This window comes from Alexandromys fortis, unplaced genomic scaffold (assembly GCF_014885135.2).
Source record: "Alexandromys fortis isolate MF-2015 unplaced genomic scaffold, M_Fortis_MF-2015_v1.1 scaffold_84, whole genome shotgun sequence".
Lineage (NCBI taxonomy): Eukaryota > Metazoa > Chordata > Mammalia > Rodentia > Cricetidae > Alexandromys > Alexandromys fortis.
This window is the reverse complement of record NW_026068017.1, coordinates 5,679,507-5,705,674: the sequence shown is the minus strand read 5'-3', so window position 1 is coordinate 5,705,674 and position 26,168 is coordinate 5,679,507. Positions and strand designations below refer to the sequence as shown.

The 26,168-nt window shown below is 52.2% G+C and overlaps 1 protein-coding gene across 3 annotated transcripts in view; it reads right to left on the bottom strand.

The window, feature by feature from the left end:
• The window catches only part of Ntn1 (netrin 1), a 219,147-nt gene that overhangs the window by 36,987 nt on the left and 155,992 nt on the right, over positions 1-26,168 (bottom strand). For 2 of the 3 annotated variants that reach the window (XM_050162789.1, XM_050162788.1), the window contains exons 6-7: positions 17,345-17,419; positions 1,914-5,813 (exon numbers count right to left, since the gene is read on the bottom strand). In XM_050162789.1, the coding sequence (XP_050018746.1) occupies positions 5,485-5,813; positions 17,345-17,419 (404 nt within the window). In that variant the 3' untranslated portion in view covers positions 1,914-5,484. Of the gene's footprint in view, positions 1-1,913; positions 5,814-17,344; positions 17,420-26,168 lie in introns of those variants that run through there. The other variant, XM_050162790.1, reaches the window with a different exon arrangement.

Here is a 26,168-nt window from a genome sequence, read left to right as displayed (position 1 = left end):
CTCAGCTTCAGAAGCGCTGTGTCCTGCTTGTCAGAAGTGCCAGCAGCCAGCCAAATAGCTGTGTGCCCTGTTCCCTAGGTGGTTATATGAGCAGCTTTTGTGTGGACCGTGCTGAAGTGTAGCAGATATTCCCCTACCTCTTACTTTAAAGAAAGATAAAACTAAACTCATTCATCCTCTCACTGTACCAGAGGGCTACTCAGGCTTCTTCCCAGCTACATGCCAACAACTAAAGGCTCTGACCTCCTTCTAGAATGCCTTGCTGTCCTGGCAAGCCTCTGAGTTGATAAAGCAATGAGTTAGGCCATCCTCTGTTCGGTATTTCTCATTGCTGCCGTTCTTGCACTCCCGTTTTATTTGGCGGAGTTCTTATTGTCTTCCTTTAGTCTGAGACCACAGGGTGTGTCTACCCTTGGTGGCCATCCCCATTACAGGGCCCTGTCCTTGGGAGATGCAAAGATGGGATGGGTGAGCCTCATTAATGCAGGAGCCCTCCATGGTAGGCCTCTGGCCTTCGTTCCGAACCAGCCCCCAGGTCCTGATAAAGTCTGCTCAACTTCCTTAGGGGCTTCCTCCACTCTTCCCACCACCTTAGCCCAGTGCTTAGCAGAGACCCTGCTTGTATTCTGTTTTCTCAGCACTGGACAGATATCAGCACCTCGTCTCCCCAGCCAAGCGAAGGCCCTAGCAGGTAAGTGAACTGTTCAGTCTGTTTTCATGCCTCTGGTCAGCAGTGTGTTCCTGCCAGCTGAGAGCCCAGCTGTGAGGAGCCAGAACACATCAGACACTGAGAGCTTTGTGGAGAGAAAAAAAGCTGTATCATAAAAGTCCTTGAGAACTGAACTCTTGGCTTAACATGACCAAACTGCCAATGGTCACAGAACTCTTAGCCCCAGCCCTGAAGCCTGACACTGCAGACAAGGCTTGCTCTTCCTCAGCCTGGCCAGCCAACCAGGAATTGCTTTCTGTCCCAAACTACCACCACCAGGCTTTGGCATTCAAGAAGGACCCACTTCTAGGATGGCCTGGGACACCATGTGTGTCCCTGCCTGCCCTGGAACCCTACCTCAGAGCTAACTCAGTGGAAGTCAACCCAACAGGGGAAGGCTGCCATGCCCTCAAAGCAAAGGCACCCAGAAATCCACATTGCTGAGGGGTTGGGCCAGACCAGCAGGTGAGTCTTGTCTTCAAAATCACTGGGTGTAGAAGGGTCAGGCCCAAGGGTCATGGCAACACATCCTCCCAGGGGCTGGCTTGTTGTTCAGTAAAGAAATCACAACCATTTGGAAGTTTAAACATAGCCTTTCCAAAAACCACTGAGCTCAGCTCCTGGTGGCTGTGTGGCGCTGGCACGGACCCAGAACCCACTCGGCACTAAGCCCCAGCAACAGGCTGGGGGGAAAAATCTTTTTGCATGATCTCTTCAGTTTCATCAGCCGCCTGGATTTCCTCATCTCTACTTCACATCTTGAACAGAAGAAAGAGGTAGTATAAAAGTCTAGAAGGGCTTGCAGGCTCTGAATCTAGTGGGGAGGTCAAAGGCTGCCCCATCCCATGCTGCTGGTGAGGGTAGGGCAAGTCAGGAGAAACCCCTTTTTCCCCATCCCCTTGTCTGGGAGTTCCGGAGAATGGGAACAGTGTGCCTCAGTGGTGACTTAGGAATTGCAATACAGACTTCCCCAGTTGGGAGCCTGTTAGCTTAGAACAGCAGCCAGAGCCAGCAAGCCCCCAGGACTTACTAAGCAAGGCTATCCTTTTCCTGCCTTTTTTGGGTAGTTAGGGCTCTTTGTTTAAAACACACACACGATTTTGTCTTGCTGGGGTGTTCTAGGGCAAGACGCCATACTCCTTAAGTTGCTGGAAGTCTCCACCCTTCTACCTCCCCTAGGCCACCAAGAATGACTGGGACACAGAACAGTATACAAGAGTTTATTTAATGATATCTGAATTTAGTTCTATCATGTAGGGCCCACGTTACAAGTTCATCTGGGTCCATTACAACTCTAACAACGACAAAAAAAAAAACCCTTAAAAAAAAAAGAAAATCCACAACTTTCTCCATGTCATTAAATATATTCATATATAATAACCATAATATATTAGTATGCATTGGAAAGAAACACTGACCCAAACAATATGTCATGGTCACAACTAAACATTTACAATTCTGAGTGAGCAGAATCGGTAACACAGAGGGAGGCCAGGGTATCCAGAGCAGGAAAGGGGAGGATGGCCACTGACGGGGTGAGGCTGGCTTAGTTTTAGGCAGGGGCAAGGCCCCACAAAGACAATTTTGATACCCCTGGGGTATGGCATGGCTCTGGTCCACAAGAATGCCTGTCTGTGAACCATGGCCCATCAGTGAGCCTAATTTGCCCACTCTCTAGGCTTCTTGGATGGAGTCCTTGAAGTGTTGAGACCCTAAAGGAACCCATTTTCCAAGTCAGTCCCAAAAGGTCTTTTTCTTTTTTTTTTTCAGTCTTGTACCAGCTCAGGGCAATTCTAAGACAGCCTGTACTCACTGCCTGTATAAAACTTCCTAAGCAGAGTTCTAGAAAGTTCCTAAGGCCCTCAGGCCACTCCAGCCTCCCTGGGCTTTGCCTCAGGCATCTGACCCTCCCATCTGAAGGAGTCCCATGGTACTGCCTCGCTTTCCAGGACAGAAGGTCTGATCCAGATGTCACGGCTCACAGGGGTGTCCAGGAGCACACCATTTCCTTTACCCCACACCACTGGGTGACTGTGTGTCAGCAAATGAGGCATTCTGGTGGCAGGGGCACCAGACCACCCAGCTCGAGAGTGGAAGGACAGCTGGGGAATCTTGACCGGTAAGTGACTAATCTGGTAAGGCTTTCTTCAAAGACCTACGTATCACAACTCTGTTAATACACTCTCAAACGCAAAGACCTACTTCCATTTCTGCATCCCTTCCTAACTGTACAATAGGATGTCTCCTTTCCCCTTCCCATCTCCTCCCTAGGGTGGGTTCAAGGGTGGGTGGAAGACAGTTGCTTCCCCAAGGCTGGCTCTCAGGCAGAGAGGTGGACTGGATTCTGGCTAGTTACAGAGATGGCAGCGTTGACCTCATCCATAACCTGGTTCATTTGACCATTCAACATAATCCCCCAATAGCCGGGCAATCGGGGGCAGGGCAGGATGCCTTGGTGGATGTCCAGAAAGATGTCTTGTTGCTCAGCTGGCCCCCAGCACTAGTTAAGGGGCTTCAGTGGACACCAAGGCAAGACTAGGACTCAAGGATCATAGTTTGAAGCTGGTCAGGACAGAAGCTCTGCTGATACAGAAACAGGACACCTGCTGTGCAGTGTGCTATTGTTTGCTGCAGATGGCACCCAACAAACCACACTGGCTGTCTGAGCCTGGCTAGTGGCCCTTGACGACCAACCTCAGGTTTGGACCAGAGAAGCCCCCGGACCCTTCCCAGGACAGGCCTGGTCTGTGTGCACCCCGCCAGCCTCTCTGAACCCTTACAGCCTTCCTTCCCACACTTGGAGCAGCCGAGTCACCTCTCTAGGCCCTCTCTGATGGCCAACACCTGTCCTGAGCCCCGGGACTTCCTGAGGCTATCCTCTAGGGAAACCATTCCTTGTACCCCATCACTCTTGAAGTCTCCTCGAAAGGTGGTACTGTGTCTGTCTCAGACCTCTCCAGGCTCACATCCTCAGCATCCTCTAGAGACAAGTTGCCTGTCTCCGTGCTAACCCCACCCGCTGTGCCCAGTGGGCTAACAGAGCTGGTGTGTATTTATGGTAAGGCCAGGGTCTGAGTACCAAAGCTGGTGTGACCTTGGGCACGTATACACCTTTCTCTACTGGTGGAAATGAGGACAGGAGTCCCTGTCTCGTGGATTTGTGATGAGGACAAGCCAGGAGCATCTGCATAAAGTGCCTGGCACCAAGCAGGTGCTCAGTAAATGGCAGTGGTGACGTGGGCAGAATGGGGAGATGCAGAGAGAATCATGTCACTAAGGAGCCGAGCTTCACTCCTGGCCTTTGGGGGCAGCCAAAATGGGCAGGGGAAATGAACCCAATTTCCTGACTGAGAGGGAATCCAGGCCTCTCATCCAGTGTGCGGGGCGTGAGGCTGGAGGCCCGAGTGCAGGGAGGCAGGCAAAGGGAACGGTGAAGAAACCAGAGAAGCTTGCAGCTGCCTGCATGAGGACAGGAAGCCTCTGAGAGCAAAGAGGGCTAGGCACACGGAAGACCTGGGTACTGCCACACAGAAGGCAGCCAGAAAGGAATGGATGAGACTGCCCAGGCTAGACCAAGACAGCTGTGGGCTCCGGTGGACTTAACCTAGTAGCCTGTTCTTTCCCTTTGGGTGCCAGCAGTGAGGGCAGCAACAGTAAGCGGTCACAGCTCCCTTGGACTCTTGCAACCTGACCTGTCCTGGCCTTGCCTACCTGCAGCATGGACACCCAGGCACCCTGCTGAGCAGCAACCCTGTCCTGACTTAAGCAAGCCCCTTTCCCCCAAGTCTGGCCCAAATGGCCTCTACAGCCGCTGGCATTCCAGGCCTGACCAGGCCCTTTCCAGCTGTTGACACTGCTGTGAGGCCTTGTGGGAGCTGATGTCATTACACAAATAGTGTCATTGCCCTAAACCCCGCCGGTACCCCCTCCCCCTCCCCTGGAAAATGTCATAAAAGGGGCTGTTTCCAAGTTTCCAGAAAGGAAACTCTCTGGGAGGTTTTGGTTTGCAGTGCCTCCTCCCACAGGCAGCTCCAGCAAAGGCAATGACCACCCGGCTTGGGCTTCAGGGGGTGTCCTTAGGCCCTAGGCCCTCTGGTGGGCCAGAAGCCTGGGTCAGCCCCACTGGGGTAGGGCAGGTCCCAGGAGGGGCCTCCCCTCCCTACAGATGGTGAACTCCACCCAGGAGACCAGCCCAGCAGGTGGCAGTGGAGACCCTAAGCTGGCTGATCCCAGTGCCATCTGGCCCTTTGACATAGGGACCTGTTGTCAGTCTGGAGTCCTGTGGGAATTCCTAGACAGCAGGCGATGGAGAAGAGGGGGGCGTGACTAGTGTCTGATGGTGACTGGTTGCCCCTTGCCCAGGCTGCAGGCCCGAAAATTCACAGTTCTTCTCACATCCCCTTCAATAACAATCAAACACAGTGACTGTGGTCCACTGTGCCATTCTGTGCCCGCCTCTCGGGCACCCAGCCCCTCCACAGCGACCCCCACCTAGCCCTAGGGCAGCGCATCTCTGTTCTGGAAGGCTCACCATGAGGTAGCTATGTCTTGTCCTCATTTCTCCAGGGCCTGGCCTGTCAACACAGGGTACTTTCTGCCATGCACACAAGGGCACAGCCAGGGGTGTGAGAGTGGGGGCTGGGGCGGAGCCGCTGAGGGCCCCACCCCATGCAGACTTCGCCCTGCCCCCACCCTCCCCCCTCCCAGGAAAACCATGGTGGGCCAAGTCCAAGGCTGCCAGCCCCTGCCAGCACCGTGCCCGCGCCACCTCCACGCTAGGCCTTCTTGCACTTGCCCTTCTTCTCCCGCTGCTGGAACTTGCGCAGCCGCCGTGCCCACGTGTCCCGCCACTGGATCACCAGGCTGCTCTTGTCTGCCACGATGCCACTCTGGTCGGGCGAGTCCTCAGCATTGCCCAGCAGCAGGTACTTCTTGAGGGGCTTGATTTTGGGGCACTTGCAGGCGATGTCTCGTGAGCGGATCCACAAGCTCTGGTCACCGCGGCGAATGCGACTTGTTCCCTGCTTGTACACGGAGATGATGTTCACCGTGAACTTCCACCAGTCCCCTGCTTTGTCCGCCTTCAGGATGTGGATCTGGACAGCTACAAGGAAGCAAGCAGGGGTGTGGGCCATGGTTGGGAAGCACAGCCAGGTGCCCAGATCCTGGGATGGGATGGGCCCTATCTGCACCACGCCTTCTAAGAACCTGGAGGAAAGAGTGGGGCCGGAAAGTGACTGCAGAGGGCTGGCTCCGCAGCTGGCAGTAGCTGAGCTGCAGCAAAGGTGATCCCAGAACCCCAGCTGCCACTACTCCAAGAAGTGTTGTTCCTGCCTTTGTTGAAGGTGCCACCTAATATTGCCTCTTGGGACAAGTCCCATCTTGTGAGATGTTGAGGTTCACAAAGGAGATACCCCTAGCTCCCTGGGTAAGATCTACCTGCCTCTCCCAGGACAGATGGCCTCAATGATCGCAATGCTGACCCCTCACAGTCTGGAAAAGAGGACCACCTCACATGCCTATACCCCCAAATGCTCCTACCACTTCACCCCAAGCTTTAAGATGCACCCACAACACACTCCTAACTTCAACACAATTGGAAGAGCCCATCACGGGCTCTCCATAACCAGTAGCGAAAGAACCTGCCCGGTAGCCAGAGTCCTCAATCCCTTCCCACCAGGCTTCAGCTCCCCTGGAACCTCTCAGGTTCAGCCCTACCCCCCCACCCCAATTCTTCAGCCAGTATTTACCCTTCTACAGGGTTCTCAAATCAGAGTGTGCCAGACTCCCCTGGAGAGCTTCTGAAAATACCGCTGGCTCCACCCCCAGGCTTCTGATTCAACAGAACTGGGTGAAGCTCAGAGCACCCCCATTTCACTTGCTCTCCCCAGGATTGCTGATGCTATTGGTCCTTAAGACTCTGAGGATAAATGCCGCTACTGAGGACAGCATGATGCATCCTAAAGGAGAAGGGGGTGTTTACAGGAGGAGGCTGGGAGGGAGCTCAGTCAGGGAACCATTTCTCAGACAAACACTGGGGACAGGAGTTCAGAACTCACAGGCACAGCGTGCATGCCTACAATCGCAGTGCCAGGGCAGGGGGTCCTTGGGGCCTGTCATGGTCCAGGTTCAGAGAGAGACTGTCTCAGTACAAAAGGTGGAGCACAAAGAAGGAAGACACCCAAACTCGACTCTGGTCTGCTCACATATGTACGTATACCCATGCACACACAAACACATGTGTGTACACATACAAAAAAGATGGAGGACCTTCGTTGAAATAAGTGCAGCACCAGGTTCCATTCAAGAATTTCCTTGGCGCAGGGCTTTTGGGAGCCTTTAAGTAATGTTGTGTGTACACCTTGGCTTCCCAAACATTGCTGGCTGCAGAAACTTGGGAATTGCCGTTCTCCCTCTATAGTCCAGGAGATCCTAGAGAAGTCTCGACTATGCTCAGCCTCATTCAAGGGAGGCAACCATCTTTTCCAACCCAGCGCCAGGGCCTGCGCTGATCCCATATGTCACACTCGTCATCCCACATGGCAGAAAAGCGTTACTCTTTGGACCACAATGAAGAGTACCTTACCACTGAATGTACTGAGCCCTCTTGAGAAAGAGCAGCAGTGGCTTCATGGCCCCAGAGAAGCCCAGCTTGTTACCTCCCACCTTGGTCCCTGTTGCTCCAGGTGATTCCCCATCAAGGTCTTTGGGGGCTTCCATGCTGCCTGGTCAAGGTCCTAGGGCAGGGGAGCACCGGATGCTCCAACTCACCCTCCTGGGTGAGGGAAGTAGCGGATTTTCCCATATTTTCATTTCAGCTGTTCCTAGGCATCCTGAACTTTGCACTTCAGTCTGAGGGCTCCAAAGAATGGCTGCCATGGCAACCGTTTCCATGTTTTTGTCACCAAGGGACTCAACACTCAGTGTGAACTCTGAGGGTGGGGGTGGAGAAGCCCTCCAACCTAGAGAAGTGACTACAGACAGAGGTCACCTTGGCAACTGAGTGCCCCCTCAGCTAAGTGATCGGAGAGTTACCGCCCCAGCCCTGGTTTCCTTTCCCGGGACTGAGCTGAATACAGAATGAACCTCTCAGGACACAGCGGTTTCCCTGTGTGGCAACCGTCCACCAGTCAGTGTTGTTCCGTCCGACCTGGGCTGCATATGTGGGGGCCTCCCTGATTGGGTCCTTGGAGATGGAGACTAATCCCAGACTCAGCACTGATGCCCCAGGTTCCTCTGTTGGAGTTTTCACACCCTTCACTTCAGAGAATGACTGGATCTAGAGACAAGGGCTTTCCAGAGACGATTACGATGAGGTCACGAGGGTGACTCCATTCCAGTGTAACAGGCGCCCGTAAGAGATTAGGGTATGCAGGGGGGTCTTGGGCCTCAGCCTGATGAACAGGCTTAAGCGGGTCTTAGCTTTACAATAAAGTGCCCAAGATGAGAGCTGGCTGGACCAGGTCCAGCCTCGGACTGGGTCCCCTGACTCCCCAGGACACTTTCCTTCTCACTGGGAACTGTGCAACAGCATGGCTCTGACAGTGGGCATCGCTGGCAGCCTCAGGACTCACCCTTACCTCAGACCTCTCTCTCCCAGTGAATTATTGTGGAAAGGCAGGCAGCCCCTGCCTCCACTCCTTAGAAACAACTATCACAGACCTCAAAAGAACCTGTTTATCTGAGCCCTGAAGGTCCCCACCAGACACTGCTATGTTCAAGAATTAAGAGGTTGAAGAAATGGCATTTATGAGCCACCTGTCGGGGGAACCTTCCTAGCTGCAGGCTGAGACAGCATAGGCCCAGGGGCAGGGGAGGGTGGCAGGAGGATTCATGTGATTATGCTGGAAAAAATATCCACATTTCCACTGCCCTTGGCAACGCCTCTGTACATTACAAAGCCCACCAAGTATGAGCTGCACATGTGCGCATGGGCCAAGTCCCTGCAGTGCGCATACCGCTGAAAAGATTGCGAATACACACTGCAACAGCGACCTCAAACAGACCTGCTCTGTGCGCTTAGGGAGCGCGCGCTCTGGCAGTGCGTGGCACACACCAGGGCTGCTGTCACCTCTGACCGGCTGCTGGCTGCTGCCTTGATCAGGAATGACCAAAGGCTCTCGACTACACCTAGAAGTGTGTATGTGATAGATACCACGTGGCCAGGTGACTGAGCACAGTTCATCAGCCGCTCTGCCAGTCTTGGGGCCACACAGGGTTCTGAATACCTTAAGTGAGCCCTTGCCCCTCCCATCATGTGATGCCACCGCAACAAAGTGGCGTTTTGGAAGCAGAGAAGAGCCCTTGCCAGATCCTGGCTCTGCTGGTACCTTGATCTTAGAATTCTTAGCCACCCAGATTGCAATCCATAGATTTTTATACAGTCAGCTGTACTTTGTTAGCACGCTGCAATTGGCCACACAAGGAAACTTGCCCACACCTTTTAGCCTGACTGCTAAACTCCTATTGTGAGGTAAAGTTTAATATTATCCTGTAAAAGACTTGGGACATGGGGTTCAAATGAAGTCTCCTCCATTCAGAAAGGAGGGAGATGATTCACAGCAAGGTGACCATGGACATGGAGAGCACACTGGGATCCCTTAAGTTACAAGTTGCTGTTGGTGGAACGGAAAAGACCTCAGCGTGAGTCAGAGTGGGGAAGAGGCAGGAGGATCCATGGAGCAAGCACTGGCCTGTGCCCTGCTGTATAGAAGAGACGCCACACCACAAACCTACCCTCCCTGAACCCTGTTCACTAGCAACAGCCGATATGACCTAGTGTTCCCCAACTTCTGTGCCTCAAAGTGCTTGGTCCAGGTTAAGCCTGGGCTAGAAGAGCCCTCCAGGCTGTCTGCAACTGCAGCTGAGCTCCTTGGGGAGGAACCAGCTATGGATGGAGCAGATCCTTAGAGGAAGTCTAACGAGGGGTAGAGGCTACCTAAGACTCAGACAGGAAGCCAAGCACTCCTCTCCAATGCGCAGCCCTGAGCTTAGCACCTTGTAGCTAGGTGAGGCAGGCAGTCCCTCTCGGCAATGTACCGCATCACGGGATGGATTTCCCTCGGCACTGTACCGCGTCACGGGATGGATCTCCATGCTTAGCGTGTTTCTCGGCCAGCAGGGAGGGGGAAGCCAAAAAGCCCATCTTCCCTTACCTGAATTCTAGCCACATTTCCAGCTAGCAGGAGTATCTGTTCAGTCCTCCCCTCCCCCCGAGTCCAGATGTGGCTCAGGGGATGAGAAGGACTGAGGAAAGGCCAGTCCCTACAAGAGTCCGGCTTGACAAAAGCCACCTGAGCTGCTCTTGGTGTAGGGGCTGGATGTGAGGCCAAGAGTGGAGAAGAGTGTCTAAGGGGCAGGCCCAGGGCAGCCAGGGTGCCTTGAAGTCTGTCTCTCTCGGGCATAGAGTACAGACTGCAACCCCTGCCTACGCATATCCCAAGCTGCAGCTCCAGGCTTGTTCTACCATGAAAGTGAGGGAGTGGCCACCCTTCCCAAAGGCCTCAACTTCCTACTAAGGTCCAGTGTCCAGGAAATTCCCAGGCCATTAAAGGCAACTTGAAGTACGCATGGGGAGCCCCCATAGGGAAACTCGCTGCTGCTCTCTCCCTAGAACCAGTTTCACTCAAAACCCACCTCCCTCCCTGGCCCACTTCAGCTCTGAACCAGGGGCCATCAGGGCCTGCGAGGAGCTCCAGGCCTCCCAAGAACCTGGTAATTCCAGGAGGGAACAGAAGTTGATGGCCCTGCACAGAGGTTTAAAGGACCTGCCTCTGAGGTCAAATATCCCCACCTAGGCTGGGCCTATGCGCAAACAGACACCTCTGTTGGCTAATTCAGAGCGTACAGCCAAAGAGAAAGGCCCACCACAGGAGAACAGAGACTCAGCGGGGAGCAACTGTTCCCCCTTGGCCATGCCCCTCTCTCCAGCACTTCTGTGGGGGAAGCTTCTTGCCTTTCAGAGCTTTCCAGGATTTATAGGCTGCTCAGAGTGTGCCCTGGGGGCCACCCACAGCTGTCCCTCCTAAGCTGCCCCTTGCTTCCCCTCGCCTCCCTACCTACCTATGCTTTCCTTTTGGGCCGGTCCAGCTAAGGAAGGGTTGACACCGGCCTGCCTCAGAGAAAGCAGCCAGGAAGGATGGGGGAGGACACGGATCCCACAGAAACCATTAAAATCAAAAGCCCTGTAAATCTCCAGGTGGAAAGAGCATGTCACCGAGCCTCGGCTGCTTCCATGAAATGCAGCCTTGTCCACCCACGCGCAGGCCAGCGTCAAGCCCTGCACCGAGGGCTTCTGTATAGAGGGTGGCACCTGTGGAGATGCAGACCCAGGCTGACACACATAAGATACACTGTAGCAGTTCGGCCAGGCCCAGCATCCTGGCTGCTGCCTTCTGCTGCTCCATTCTTAAGAGGGGCGAGGCCATCTTCTAGAGTAGGACATTGGAGAACCATCTTAGAGGAAGACATTAGCCCTGACCCTGAATACCCTCAAGTTCCTTAAAACCAAACCACTCCAAACTTGCTTATCCCAGGAAATAAAGAGTGCCTGGGGCCCTACTGCAAGCACAGTACAAAGTCAGCAGGGCTATACACTGACCCCTGAAGAGGGCTGGGCTCTGTCTTCAAGGGCAGCTCAAGTGTGAGAGCTTGGGAGATGTGGGAACCTCAGGCCATGTTTCTCAAAGCCCCGAAGGCTGCTTGGGGACATCTTTCGAGACAAGTAGGGAGAAACTGGTGTGTCTATGAAGACTGCTGGAAAGAAAGCCCGGGACCAGAGACTGGAATGCCAGAGTCTGGCATGCGGGTGTCATTGCAATAGAGACGCAATCCCTGGGATGCCTACCCCAGCTCCATTCTGGCTCACTAGACTCACAGGCTAGACCATCTGCTCTGAGCCTCTGTAAAACGGGAAAGACACCCTTTCCCAGATAACCTCTGTGGTTTCTCTGAGGCCCCCTGAGCCATGTCTCCCTCCTAGGAAAACACAGGAGACAAGGAGCAAAAAAGAACAAGACAGACCAGCACACAGGCAGATGAGGGCCTGGTGCTGCCCACACCCAGAACAGCCATCTCCTTTTTCTGGACTGGCTGCAGGAACAGTGGCATCAGGCCAGGCTTATGGCTGGGAAGGGCTGCAGAGTTACCCTGCTTGTACCAGCCCCCACCTCGCTCCCCAGGGGGCACTTTCTTGTGGGCACAGAACCTTTGCTGTTCGGCTGTCACTGGGGCTGCCTGGCCTTTCCTGCCCAACCTGGTGGTCACCCACATTCCACAACCTCAGCCTGACTCATGCAGATCCAGCTCCACATCTGGCAGCCAGATGTGGTTGGCACTCTTCAGGAGGGGGGTCACATCTGGCTGGAGAAACAGGAGGATCCTCAGGGGGGCAGCGACCTCAGGGAGGGTCAGCAAGCCTCTGAAAGAGCATGCTGCTGTCTGGTTTGTGCCCCATTCTCTCAGAGGATGTCCGGTTGACATGGCTCTTCCCAGAAATCACTACCAGCAGCCTCTGGTGCACATCAGAGCCTTGCCTTGAAAAGGCAGCCCTGGGGCTCTCTAATACCGCGTCCATCCCCAGTGTTGCTGGAGCAGGTGCAGTAAGTTCACCTCTATGGCATGGCTGCTAAGGTATCTGCTCTCTGAAGGAACTGGGGCTGCTGAGAAACACTTGATCCCAGGGTCACTGAGAAGAGACAATACTCACGAGGTAGCAAAACTCCATGTCCACAGCTAGGAGACCCCACTCCCTTATTCCCAGTCTGAGACAAGAGCTGGGCTAGCACCGGGCCCTGTTGTTCAAAGCAGAACTTCCACCATGACAGTCCCGTCACCACAACCAAGCATCCGATCCATTCCAGCACTCCTAATCCATTCACTTCCACATCTGCCTCCTTCCCTGCTCACCCCCAGAAATCCATCTCCACCACCACCATCACTGCTGCCCCTTACTACGCTGTCATCTCTGCATGCCAGCTCAGGGGCTCCCTGCTATGGGAACCACCTTCTTCCTTGCCCATCAAGATGTCTTGTGGTTTTCCCTCCAAGCCTGATCTGGAGCTGAGACTCAGTGTTCCACTAGGATATGAATTTGCGATCCCTCTAAGGGTGGTTATGTCTCTTCTAGGCTGCCGAAGGCTAAATCACCAGCGTGGGGAAGAAGATTGCTCAGGGGATTCCAGAGCACCCAATACTGGGCTTGCTATTTTCCCTTGCTGGGTCTTGGTGAACCAGAGTAATAAGAACTCCTCGCTTCCTCATGGCTGGTGAACACCAGGTAAGGGTGAGGCGGGGCTAGCTGGTGTTCCCAAGGGCCATCGGGGGAGCCCAGCCCTGGATCCTCTATCCTCACCCTATGTTCACCGACTCCAGAGCTCCCAAGGCACAAATGTATACTGAGATACACCAGAGCTCTCCCTCGGTGCTCAGGCCACACAGGGCTAAGATGCCTGCCCACAGCACTTCCCCTCAAGCTGCGTCCTCTGAAAGCACCAGCCCAGGCTGTCAGGTGGAACCCTTGAGGCTCGTGTGAAAGCATCTTGAGTTTTCCATCTGGTGGTGCCAAAACTTCTTTCAACAAGGGGGTGACTAATAAACATTTCTGGGAATGAAGCATTTTTCCAAGAATTGGCAGGAGGGAGATGATCTCACCTTTCACACGAGGAACCCATGTGCATCCCAGGGAGAAGGAAGAGGACACTTAGGCTCCCTGGGCAGCTGCTGGGGGACAGGCGTCACCCTCAGTGGGGTCACAGTGGTTTCTGCAAACAGATGTGAGCAGCCCAGCACGCCAATTCTGATCTCTCTACCTGCTTACACCCAGTACCCCTGGCTTCTCAGACCCCACCAGCCGTTTCCAGCTTCTGTGCATGGATTCCCGCTACTAGGGATTCCTGCTTGGTGGGTCCAGGCTACTCAGACTCCCCCCTCGTAAGGCCAAGCCAGGCCCTGGACAGCCCCACTCAGGCTTCTTCTAGGGCTCTCATAATGTATGCCACTTCCAAATGTATACTCGCTGAGGGCAACCTGTGAGCCATGCAGATCTGTAAGTGCAGTATGCAGCACAGGGCCGAGAGCTCTCTGTGGATGTGTGCAGCGGGAAGATGTTGATTGAGGGTGGGAACGGGCTGAAGTGCCTGGACTCCCTAGGTCCCTGTGGCCGGACTACCACATGCGTGTGGTGCGTCGCAGATGGGCGGTGTCTGCGAGAAGCAGCTCAATGCAGTGGAAGACACTGTACAAAGCTAAAGGCATGACAAAGGTCAGAGGAGCCTTTCCCCAAGAAGCAGGGGAACTCGGGAAAGGAGACACCCACGAAGTGGAGGGCCCCAGCCCTTGACCTCAGGGGTAGAGGTCTCTAGAGCAATGGGACTCCAAGTGAAGGAGTCTCGGGGTAGGACAGCTCCAGGCAGATTTGCTCCCTCTATGTCTGGGCTGGCGGGGGGGTGGGAGGATGGCAGTTGTGTGGGGAGGGGAAGCACGTGTACACACGTGCACTCTCACAGACCATCCCAAAAAAGAAGGGTGTAGAATAAAAGCCTTCTTCGTGGTAGGGGTTCTACATTTGTCTTGGCCCTGGCTTTCGAACATCTGTAAGGTAAGCTGGATTCCCCTAGAGGGCAACAGAGGACTGAGGTGCCTCAGCAGAGGTGGGGACAGGTGACGGATGACCTGCTCTCCATTGGCTACTAATAACCCTCTTAGACATGGTGCTGGCACTTTGATATCAAACGGAAATGGAAGCCCAGACTGGTGAAGTTTACAGACAGGATTGACCCATCTTTCCCACCCGTGGGGATAGATAGGAGCCAGCAACTTGCTGAGGCCCTGTCATGAGGCGCTCCCTGATCCCCGTTTTTTTCTTGCCTTGCCTAGTATCTACCCACCCACGCTCGGTCTGGCACACCTTGGGTTGCCCAGCCAGTCTCTTCCCATAGGCCTCCTTGGGCTATTGGTTTCTGTCCACTGCTACCATCCAGGATTAGTGGAGCCTGAATCAGAGTTCTCTGGCTGCCCCAGGTCAAGCCTCACTTGGTGGGGTTGGAGGAGAATGGGGCTCTTCTCTCAGCAGGGGTGGCAAAACCCAGGTTCTAATTAGCAGCTTCTGGAACATCCAAGTGCCCTAGATGGGAAGGAAATGTGTTTCCTAATTGGCCCCCTGCCAGAGTGTCAGCAAGCAAGAGGGATTAGGCAGCCTCCGAGCCAGCTCTTCTCTTCGCCTGGTCTCACCTCCTCTGTATCTAGGCAGCTTCTTTCCTGTCCATCTTCTCCCTGGGCTAGCCACATCTTCCAAGTGCAGGAGGGCTATCTCAACACACTTAACTCAGGTTATATGGGTCCAACCAAGGGCACCTAGAAGAGTCTCCACCGCCCAACAGATCCCAGTGAGAGGCATTTCTCCATCTAAGAGTAAATTTCACACGGCTAGGCAACCCCCTGCGGTACTCACTGCCATGTACCTGCCTACCACCCTACCCAGCCCCTGTGGTCTACCATTTACTCCCTTCTCACCCACGAGGCACTACATCTCCCATAGTGCCTGGCTCTTCTGAGCCATACTGAGGAGACCACCCTTACTTCAAATGACATTATTGCATAAAGGAGCCTTGAAACTAAAAACCACAGTGGTCCTTAGAACATGGTACGTCTTTGCCAGAATCTTTTTGGAACATAACATCCCCAGCACAAGAGGGCTGCTGCGAGGTGGTAGGGCCTCTGGAGGTATTCTGGGGCCAAAGGGCTTCATGCTCATGAAGGTCCCATGAAAGGTAGTTAGGACCCTGAGAGCAGGTTATGCAAGATACCTGGCTCCCTGTGTCCCCTCATCTCTTCCATGGCACATTCTACCCGGGTTGACCCAGCACAAGGCCCTCACTAGAAGCTGAGTTGATGCAGGTGCCATGCATGCTCTTGGACATCAGAAACCATGAGCCAAAAATATACCTCAGATGTTTTGTTAGGGAAACAGAAAATGGACTAACTAACTCAGGTCCTCCCAAGGCTGCTGGAGGAGAGAAAGCAGAGTCAGGCAGTGACACTAGGGGCAAGGCACGCTCGGGCCTTGTCATCCCTGAAAAGGTGTACCCGAAGAGAGAGGCCAATGTGGGGCCCAGAAGCCATACCCAGTCCTTCCCTACCCAAGAAGAATGCCTCCCGCTAACTACAGGAACACCCACTGCAAGCGAGCGCGGTCAGGGAAGCCCCAGCCTTAAATCTGTGAAGAAAAGTCACTGTTAACCTGGTGTAGATGAAAACACTATCAGAGGCCGGGGTGACCCCCGGAGGAGAGCAAAACCAGACTAAGAATCAGGTAGATCATGGCATCCACGTCAGTAACTGTAGAGTTTCCCCTTCCCATGTAAAGAACAGAACTGACACTGTGGATCAACCCTTTTAGCCTATCCAGTACCCTCCCCAGAGAGCTCCACACTGAACCCCACCCACTCCTCCTCAGGCAGGCCTGCCAGCTCCCATTCCTGGCCCAGTGCTGGGGATGGGGTGGGAGCGGTAAGTTAGCCCTCGCATTCCTGACTATACCCCACCTTGTACTTTGCCAGGAGCAGCCATCAGGCCTCAAGGCCAAGCCTGGGAGAGTACAGAAGCCACAGGTTCTCAGCCCACAGGCTGGGGGAGGGACAGGGAACGACATTTGGGGGCCTACCTCTCTCAGTCTCTGACAGAGATGGGGGCTGAACCTGAGAAGTCAGATCTTCCTGTAGCTGCCGCCTCAGCTTGAAGGAGGCCATGTTTCCTGTATTTCTCAAGGGCAGTGAGCTCGCAGTAACCCAGGTTTGTTCCTCAGTGGGAGCTGGAAGCTTCTGCAGTGCTCTGGGGTGCCCATTCTTTAAGGGGTCTGTTCTTTGGGAAGTTGGCCATGGACCTCCGATGGAAGGTAGGGTTTGAACCTGGATGCCCACAGCCTGACAATTTGTGAGTCAACACCTAAAACCTGTATATTCTTGCTTGGTTCTGGGGAAGGTCACATGGCCAGTGACAAGTGGGGCTGTCTGGCTTCTTGAGGTCCTCTCTGGCTTCAGTGTGAGGGGTGTGTGTGTGTAGATGCTCACAGTAAAATGAGGTTTCAGAAGTTCTCGAAATTCCCTTGTACCTAATCATGAATTTCTATATGCTGAGAAGCCCTGGCTACTAGCCTGATTAAGGAGAAAACCACAAGTCTGGCTCAAGCATTTGGTCCAGTGTGGGCCCCCATGTGGCATGGGCTCCCTCTGAAAGCCTCGGGAACTGCTCAGGGTCCTGGGGGGGGGGCATAGCTTACAGTGCAGACTCTTCTTTATCTTGCCACGCCCCAGGGGTATCCCTAAACAGTCCATGGCTCTCACCCACTCCAGTGCTGGAGAACCGGGTTCAAGCAGGAGACTTGAGACAAAGGGCCGGGTATGAGCGAGGACACAGAAGAGCAGAGAGCAAATGTGTGGGCGGCAGCCACACAGCCCTCTGGAGCAGAGTTCAACAGAGTCCAGACTAGGAATCCCAGCCTCCGTGTCCCCTACTGGTCTGGATGCCCCTGTGCAGAGCGATTGGGAAGAGACAAGGCATTCTTGCGCATGAGATTTCACGGACCCCAGGGACTCTGTGACACAAGTCACCGACAAGCCACCCCCCACACACACTCACCATAGTCCTTCCTGCAGTATTTCTTCATGTTCATCTTCAGCTTCCCTTTGGAGGCCTTGCAGTAGGAATCACAGTCTGCAGGGGAGGACACAGACAGAAACTCATTAGGCCACTAAAGAATGGGCTGGTGGCCGAGTGGGCCACCTCCCTAGATACCCAGTGGTATCCATGGGCCAGGCCGAGCGGGTGGCCATTCAAGACAGGCTGGCTTTCTAAAGAGACCATTGGGACAAAGGCCACCTCTTTCCCCTCAGCCTGGTGAAATATTTCAGCCTCCACGAGAGCCTTCGGGACCGCTGTATCATGCCACCCAGGGTTTCCGAGTGCCACCCCAATTCCTGCCTTAAGATTCAACCAGAGCTTGATTAAAGCAGATAGAGGCCTCATTGTTGCCCTGCTGCTGGGGTCTGTGTCAGGCACTGGCTTTCATGGCACGAAGCCTCTGGCTGGGGTTAGGCCCCAACAAAAGAGGTCACAGGGGAAATTAGCAGTCCATGAAACATTTGAAAACCCCTTTGGTGTCCACTCCAGTGAAGTGTGCAAGGAAAATGCCCACGAAAAGAGTTTAGCCCTAATGGGCCCCACTGCTGAGAGGCAGGCCTGCCGGCCACTGGCTGCTGGCCATACCTGCAGGCCATAGCTTTGGGGGTTCTAGGCTCTAAGAGAGCCAGGCAGACAGGAGATGCTTTTATTCAGTAGTTTCCATCTCCTGAAGCAGCTCTGTTGACCCCACCCTCGAATGTAGCCTAACCTTGCTCTCTCCCGCCAGTGACTTCCACTTATCAGATGATGTAATAATCTCTTCATGAGGTCTGTACGATAGCCCAGCAGGAAACTGCCAGCCACTTGCCATGATGGCAACGCTATATGTGCTGAATCTCCCCAAAAGTCTTATAGTTGGTCTCTCAGCTAACCATGCTGTTCCCACTGGGAAGGTAAGAAAACTGAGGCTCAGAGTTAGGTACGCTACCTACCAAGGTCAACATGGGAGATGCACGTGGGGATGCAGAACGGGAGGACAGGTGCACTACACCTCTGCCTGTGGCTATGATCTGCAGGGCACATTCAGTGGCCATCTCTCCAGAACCTGTCTGCAGCCCCCAGCAAGTAGCTCTTCTCTCCAGGTACCAGATGCCCTGACCAACGCCTCCCTTAACCAGTGTGACTCTATCCACCATCAGGAGCCGTGGCCCAAATTCCACAATTGGGGGCCAGCCTCTTGGGGCTCAAATTCAGCAGCCAGTTTCAAGAAAGGGAAGAAAATCATGTCTTCTTCCCCCTTGCTCTGGGGCTTGTCCTTCTGGCCCCACCTCAGGATGGCCCTGCCCAGGGACAGTAGAGACTACAGTGTCAGGCTCTTCTGCCAGCTGGGCTGCTGACTGCAAGGGCCAAGCTCTCCAGAGAGTACGGAGTTCATTCTGAGTGGCAATGCACAAAGAAGGCATGAAAGGATGCAGCCCACACACAGACGTCTACTACAGCATCACTCATTGCAGTTGCCCTTCCTTGCCGGGAGCATCTGTGTTGAGTGCCTGTGCCGTCACACGGGCGGCAGCCACTCCATGGATGAACCCAAGTTGTGCACATGTTCCTGTGCTTGTGAACAGATTTGGAAACCAGGTTGTGCATGTATTCCGGTGTTTGCAAGTAGGCTTGGTCAGTCTCCTGCGCTGTGCTCTGCACACCTAGGGAGGCAAACTGAGATGCAGGTGGAGCCAAACGATATCCCTGCAGGGTCTGCTTAGAGTCCACTTGGAGCTGCTGTGTAATGTTTCGTGAAGTTGTTGGCCCAACAGAATGCTTTCATTTCCAATAATGAAGAAGTCACACTGCCCCAAGTCCTCCACCCAGGCTCACCAAGTATTACCCATGCAGCAACCCAGGTGGAAAGGGTACTATTGTAAGAGGGAGATATGGTGCCCAACTTAAAATAGTGGAAAAGCTGAGCTTGGGCCTGCCCAAGGGGCAGTCCCATCCTACAGAGTAAAAGGAAAAACATTCAAGTCCTAGGACCAAACTACCCCCAAACCTTCAGCATCACTGCCCATACCCTGGGAATAGCCAAAGTTCTAGAGCTAAATGTGCACCCAGGACAGACATTATCCAAGAACGGGCAGCAGTCACCACTGCGTAATGACTCAGTGCTTCAGAACTTGCATACCAGGGCCCAGCCATCTTGGTATTTCTCAAAGGCTGCACACACCCTGGTGGCACGGCCAGCTCTCGGGAAGCCTCGTGGAAGCTTGATGAACACTCTACCTGTAGACCAGTCCACTGAACTAAAGAGAATCTAAGTTTCCGAAAGTCTCCCTGAGGCAGCCTGTGAGCCTAACCCCTTGTCCCCGGGGCCAGCCCTGAAGTAGGATACCTTGGGGTTTCAACCACCACTCAGGCTGAGATCTGTCCACAGCAGGCTCTGAGTTTCTTCACCGAAGCAGCAGCCTGCATGTCTGAATTTTGAGTGCTCCCTGGTGGGTCCAGAATACTAGAGATGGTGTTGCACCCAGTGCCTGGCTCAGCAGAGGAAAGGCCAGACAGGTAGTTAACTCAAACTCAGAGAGAGATGCCATTCTCCTCTGCAAAATCTCCCTTTTTCTTTTACGCTCCAATTCAATACGGATCTAGGCAAACACACCACCCTGTTAGAGGCTGGGAGGGATGGGCTGAAGCAGTTTCCTCTGGAGAAACCGTAGAACCTTCAGAATACGGATACATAAGAGCTGTGCACTCCACATTAGGTTCAGGTGGCTGCGGTTGCTGGACAAGTGGTCCTTGGGTAAGGAAAATGGCCTCGTGCTGGCTCCCCTCATTATCATCACACACAACTAGAGACAAATACCAGCTGAAAGCCCTGCTCTGATTCTTGCAACAACATGGTATCTGCCTGGCGCCACTCACAGGGCCTCTCCTTGTTCTGTTCCGAGACAGCTATAAAGAGAGTGAAAAGATGAAAATTCACACTAACGCCAGGAATGGAACTGATAGATGACCCAATGCCGGAATCTGGGAGCAATCTCAATTAATTAAAGGCAGGTGGTGGTGGATGAGGCAAAGTCAATCCGGGTTTTACCTGCAGAAACAGTTCTTTGTCTGATGGAAAGAAAGATCACAGAAGAGGAGGAGGAGGAAGAGAAGGAGGAAGAGGGGATTACAGCAAGACAATGAGCAGAAAATAAATAGGAAGCATGAGCAGGGCAGGGTTAAGGAAGGTAGGACTGCAAGCCATCTGTACTGACTCTCTGAACTTGTATTTTATCTAAATCATGGATGCAGAGAATCGGAAGGACATGGTGACAGGAGCAGATGCCAGCCCCACAGAGCCAGGTAGCAAGGGGACAGAGCTCCACCTGTCTGACATGGGGCTCTGCAAAGGGCCAAGCCATAAATATGTGACAGCCATAAACCCTCACATCTACTAACCTCTCCAGAAGCTCAGAAGCAATCACTTACAATGGACATAACAGGCTCAAGAACATCTAAAAAGATAGAGCTTCTATGAAACTGGGGAGGAAATGGTGCTGAACTCAAAAGCCCCAGGGTACATAAGAGTTGGGAAAATAGAAACTAAAGTAACTCAGAAACCCAGTAGCACAATTACAATTCACTTCTGCAGCAGCAGGGAGAACAAAACTGTGGAAAAGGATTCGGCAGAGAGAACACACCCTGCAGAAACTCTCGCTCTGCAGAGGGAAAGGCTAAGATGGGAAGACTAGAGAGAACAAGGGCATCCAAGGGAGGGGAGAGCCGACACGTGCCTGGACTTCAGCCAAGGCCCAAGAAAAAATGGAAATCAGACTTCTGAGTAGTAGGGGTAGGACTTCTGAGTCCAGGACAGAACCACGTGTGCAGAAGGAAGGGTTCAATGCATTCTATTTCACAATCAAGGAAAACAGGTCAAGGCCCAGATATATCTTTGAAATACATGAAAAATGCTACAGTAAGAAAAACATACATACAGATAGAAAAAGAGCAATGATTACAATGTCTTCAGGGAAGAAACTTTCAACACAAGAATTTTATACCTAGCTAGACAGTCTTTCCATACACAAGAGTCACAGTCACACACACACACACACACTCTTAAGTATGTAGAGCTCAGAAAATAATTCAACATTTGCCTTCCAACCACCTATGAAGTAAATAAAAAAATTGAGGACTTTGATAAGGGAAAGTTGTGCTATAAACACAACATGTCCCTGAAGTCAATAAACATAAAAATTTCAAATTTGGTTCTAAAATGTAAGCAAATATCAAAACTGTTAAAATGCTTACAAAGGAACATTAAGAATATCTGATTATAAGAATTTAGATGTAACTATGTTCATAGTAGCATTGTTTGTAATAGCCAGAACCTGGAAACAACCTAGATGCCCTTCAATGGAAGAATGGATGAAGAAAGTATGGAATATATACATATTAGAGTACTACTCAGCAGTAAAAAACAAGGACTTCTTGAATTTTGCATGCAAATGGATGGAAATAGAAAACACTATCCTGAGTGAGGTAAGCCAGACCCAAAAAGAGGAACATGGGATGTACTCACTCATATTTGGTTTCTAGCCATAAATAAAGGACATTGAGCCTATACTTCGTGATCCTAGAGAAGCTAAAGAAGGAGGAGAACTCAAAGAAAAACATATAGGCATCCTCCTGAATATTAACCTTCATCAGGCGATGAAAGGAGACAGAGACCCACATTGGAGCACCGGACAGAAATCTCAAGGTCCAAATCAGGAGCAGAAGGAGAGAGAGCACGAGCTCAGGACCGCGAGGGGTGCACTCACACACTGAGACAATGGGGATGTTCTATCGGGAACTCACCAAGGCCAGCTGGCCTGGGTCTGAAAAAGCCTGGGATAAAACCGGACTTGCTGAACATAGCGGACAATGAGGACTACTGAGAACTCAAGAACAATGACAATGTTCTTGTCTGGCTTTGTAAGAGCCTAGGCAGTTTGGATGCTCACCTTACTAGACCTGGATGGAGGTGGGTGGTCCTTGGACTTCCCACAGGGCAGGGAACCCTGATTTGCTCTTTGGGCTGACCAGGGAGGGGGACTTGACTGGGGGAGGGGGAGGGAAATGGGAGGCGGCGGCGGGGAAGAGACAGAAATCTTTAATAAATAAATAAATTTTAAAAAAAAGAATTTAGGTGTAACTTTAGATCATATTAGCAAAAACCAGTAGAATAAGGCAGGGAATTAAACTGCTTAAATAAAAATGTCAAAGATGTTATTTTATGCTTGACTCTACCAAATAAGATACTTCTTTTGAAATACCACAAAATGCCAGAGAACTCAAGAAATAAATTACAACTAAAATTATGTCAAAAGATAAGCCAGAGAAAACAGAAAGTATAAGAAGGCATTTTTGATACATTAAGATCATAAAAGAGGAGTGGGCAAGAGGGGCTGGCTGGAGAGTGCTTAGGGGTTAAGAGCACTGCCTGCTCTTCCAGAGGAAGTTCAATTCCCAGCACCCATATGGCAGCTCACAACTCTCTGTAACTTCAGTTCTAGGGGACCTGACACATTCACACAGACATACATGCAGGCAAAGTGTCAATGCACATGAAATAAAATAAACAAATTTTTAAAAACCCACAAAAATCAACTATTTGACATAAAATGATGAAAGTGAAGGATCCACCGCTCCTTTTCAAAACCTGATTCCACATTCTCAACTCCTGCTTAAGAAGGTGTTGACAGTTACTCTTTGTTGTCAATGTAACTGCATTTAGAATCACCTAGGTGGGGGCTGGCTTGTGGGCTTGAGAACTTAACAACAGGGGTTAAATTCTGAGTACCTACATTGACAGCTCACAACTACCCATTAATCCCGCTCCAGAGGATCGGAGACCCCCTTCTGGCCTCCACAGGCACTGCACTCAAGTGGCGCACACTTGGAGACACCCACAGAGTCACTGCTCTAGAATGCCCATGCCCGTGTTTCCAGAAAAGCGGCCTAGGGGAGGAGACCCAACACATCCAGCAGCCAGAGGCTCAGACACGACAAAAGGCGGAGAGGACAAAGTCAGAGAGCAGTCCCTTCCCTGTCCTGCGCTTCCATCCTGGATATTCCCTGGACCACTCTGCCTCACCTTGATGACCCCAACTGAGGTCCTAAAATAAATCCTTCCTGCTTTCAAGTTGTTTCATCAGGCACTTTGTAATCCTGACAAGAAAGGTGACCTGTACGCAAGGATACAGGGGAAATCTTAAAAGACAATTTAAATGGGGACAAAGGTTCTGCACATCAGCAAATGCAAACAGACAAAAAATGAGCCAAGAAGTAGAAATGTTCGTATCAGAAAGGGCACCATCCAAAGCAAGCATGCTCACTCAAAATGCACAACAAAAGGTCACCAGTAAAATCATTTTATGAGGCCAGCAAGATGGTTCGGGGGTAAAGAAGATTGCAGCCAAGCCTGACAACCTGAGCTCAATCCCCAGAGCCCACAAAGTGGAAGAAAACCAACTCCAAGTTGTCCCCAGCCTCCACATCTGCACCATGACACACCTCTAGCCACACAGATGCACACGATAAACAAGTGTAACGGTGTTTTGATTATTTTATATGCACAGTAAGATTTCACTGAAATAAATTAAGCAGAGAGAGACACACAGACAGACAGACAGACACACACACACACATGTAAGTAGAAAATGCTAAATTAATTCTAAGAAACTGAAATTGTACAGGCCACACTTCCTGACCACAGTGTAACTAATAATACTTGTTATGACGGAAGAAAGGATCAAAATAAGCAAACCAGACTCAGCCCTAGAAACTCTAAAAGAAAAAAAAAGAGTAAAACAAAACTCAGCGAGAGGATGAATTAATAACAGCAGAAGCAGAAATAAGGAGAATGGGGGGGGGACTTAGAATTACAAATACACCCAAAGCTTGACTCTCTGAAATGCCTCCAAACAAACTTTTTTTAAATAAAGGCCAGACAAAACATTGTCATGTCTAATTATGAATAAAAGAAAGAAAACAGACAGGCTGAGAAGAATGAGAGAGCCATGACCTAAAGACATGTTGCGAATTAGAAGGCTATTGTACAACGACTCCAGGCGAAAGTCCTGGAATCTGAAGGAAAGGCATACTTTCAGGAGAACTGAAATGACCAAAGCGAACAGACATGTCTAGAATGAGCCAGTTAGGAGCCTGTGATGATGCGGCCATTTCATGCTGCTTGATTTATTAAGAAACAGAAAAGGATGGAACACTCTTAAATGAGAGACTGCATTAGCAGCCCTGAAATGGATCATTTCACGATGTGAAGAAACAAGCAACACCACAGTTTCGTGTCTCAACCTTCATACAAAAGACCCGGGACCAGACACGGCATATCCTACCAACCCATGGTCATCAGCCTCCTTTCTAGAAACCCACCCACTCTACTTAGTGATCTGAGCACCCGCCATCGCACTCCTGACCCTAGAGATCTCTGGCTGAGCGACTGGCCAGGTAAACACTGGCAGATCTTTAGGGGCACCTGCTCCAAGACTCTCCTTCCACCAGGCTCTCCTCCCCCACCAAAGACAAGGGCTGCCAGGGTTGGCCCCTGGTGCCACCTGGTCTCCACTTGGACATTATCCGTCCGGGGGAGGGCTGCTGGGACCCAGAAGGGGCCATCTGCCCAGCCTGCAAAGGCTCATCTCTGCTGGCTGGCATCCCAGCCCCTCTTGGGAGCAGCCTACCTCCTTTTCATCCTCCCAACTGTTCTCCTGACCAACCCTCAGGCAAGAGCCAAGAGGTGCCCCGCAGGCCAAGCCCCTTCAGGCCTCTGCTGCACCTTGGGTAGCTGCCCCCCTCTGCTCTGCCTCCTGTGCCCAGGTGCCAAAACCCTGCTGGGCCAGCCTGCTCGCTGCTCCAGGCGCATCTCCAAGCATATGGCAAGCAGGCCTGGCGGCCTGTGGCACCGCAGCTGGCACCTCCCCTCAGAGCAGGGCGGGGAGCTGGCAAAGGTCTCCCTCTCGTAGCCCTGGCCCACTCTCCAGCCATACCTCTGCCCCTGCTCCTGTTGCCATTGGGAAGTTCTGGGCTGGCTAGGGTAAGTGAGGAACATAGTCAGTGTGGTCCACCAGGGGATGGAAAATCCTAGGGAACTGGATGAGCTTTGGCCCCAATGGCTGGGTGTTGGGTAAGGGTTCTTGGTTCCCTCTGACTGGAGGAAATAGCTCAAGGAGAGAAGGGCATCTATCTGTTTGGGTCAGGTCATTCTCCCCAGCAGGTGATAAAAGACAAGAGGAGCCAGTTTGCCTGACCTGCAACTGTAGGCAGCATGAACTCTGCCCAGGCCAACAATTCCAACTTCAATGTCAGCATTTGGGTGCCCAGGGTAATCCAGGGAGCTCGCAACAGCTATCATGGGGCCATGGGGAAAGCACTCCAATTCTTGTTCCTGGTCACTATAGGTGATTTCCTCTCTGTCAGGCAAGACCATCTTTCCAACCCTCTCACCAACAAGCACTTGTCAGAGCAATGAACCACTCCTCCAAAAAGTCTGAGCCCCATGTAGCTCCTGGACCACCATGCAACTATCTCTCTACTGTGCTGCTGGGCTCACCCACTGGTTCATCTCCCCTAAGTCCCTCTGCCCTTAACAAAAACATGTCCACTTAACCTTGAGCCACGGGGCTCCTGAAATGAAGCCACTTCTAGCAGCAGACTGACATAGGAGCTGAGCATACTGTGTTTTGCAACCTCTGTGACAATCAAGTGGGAGGAAGCCCACAAGATGCTCAGAAGGTAAATAGTGCCTCATGCCAAGCCCAGTGACCTGAGTTCAATCCCCGGTGCCCACATAGTAGAAGGA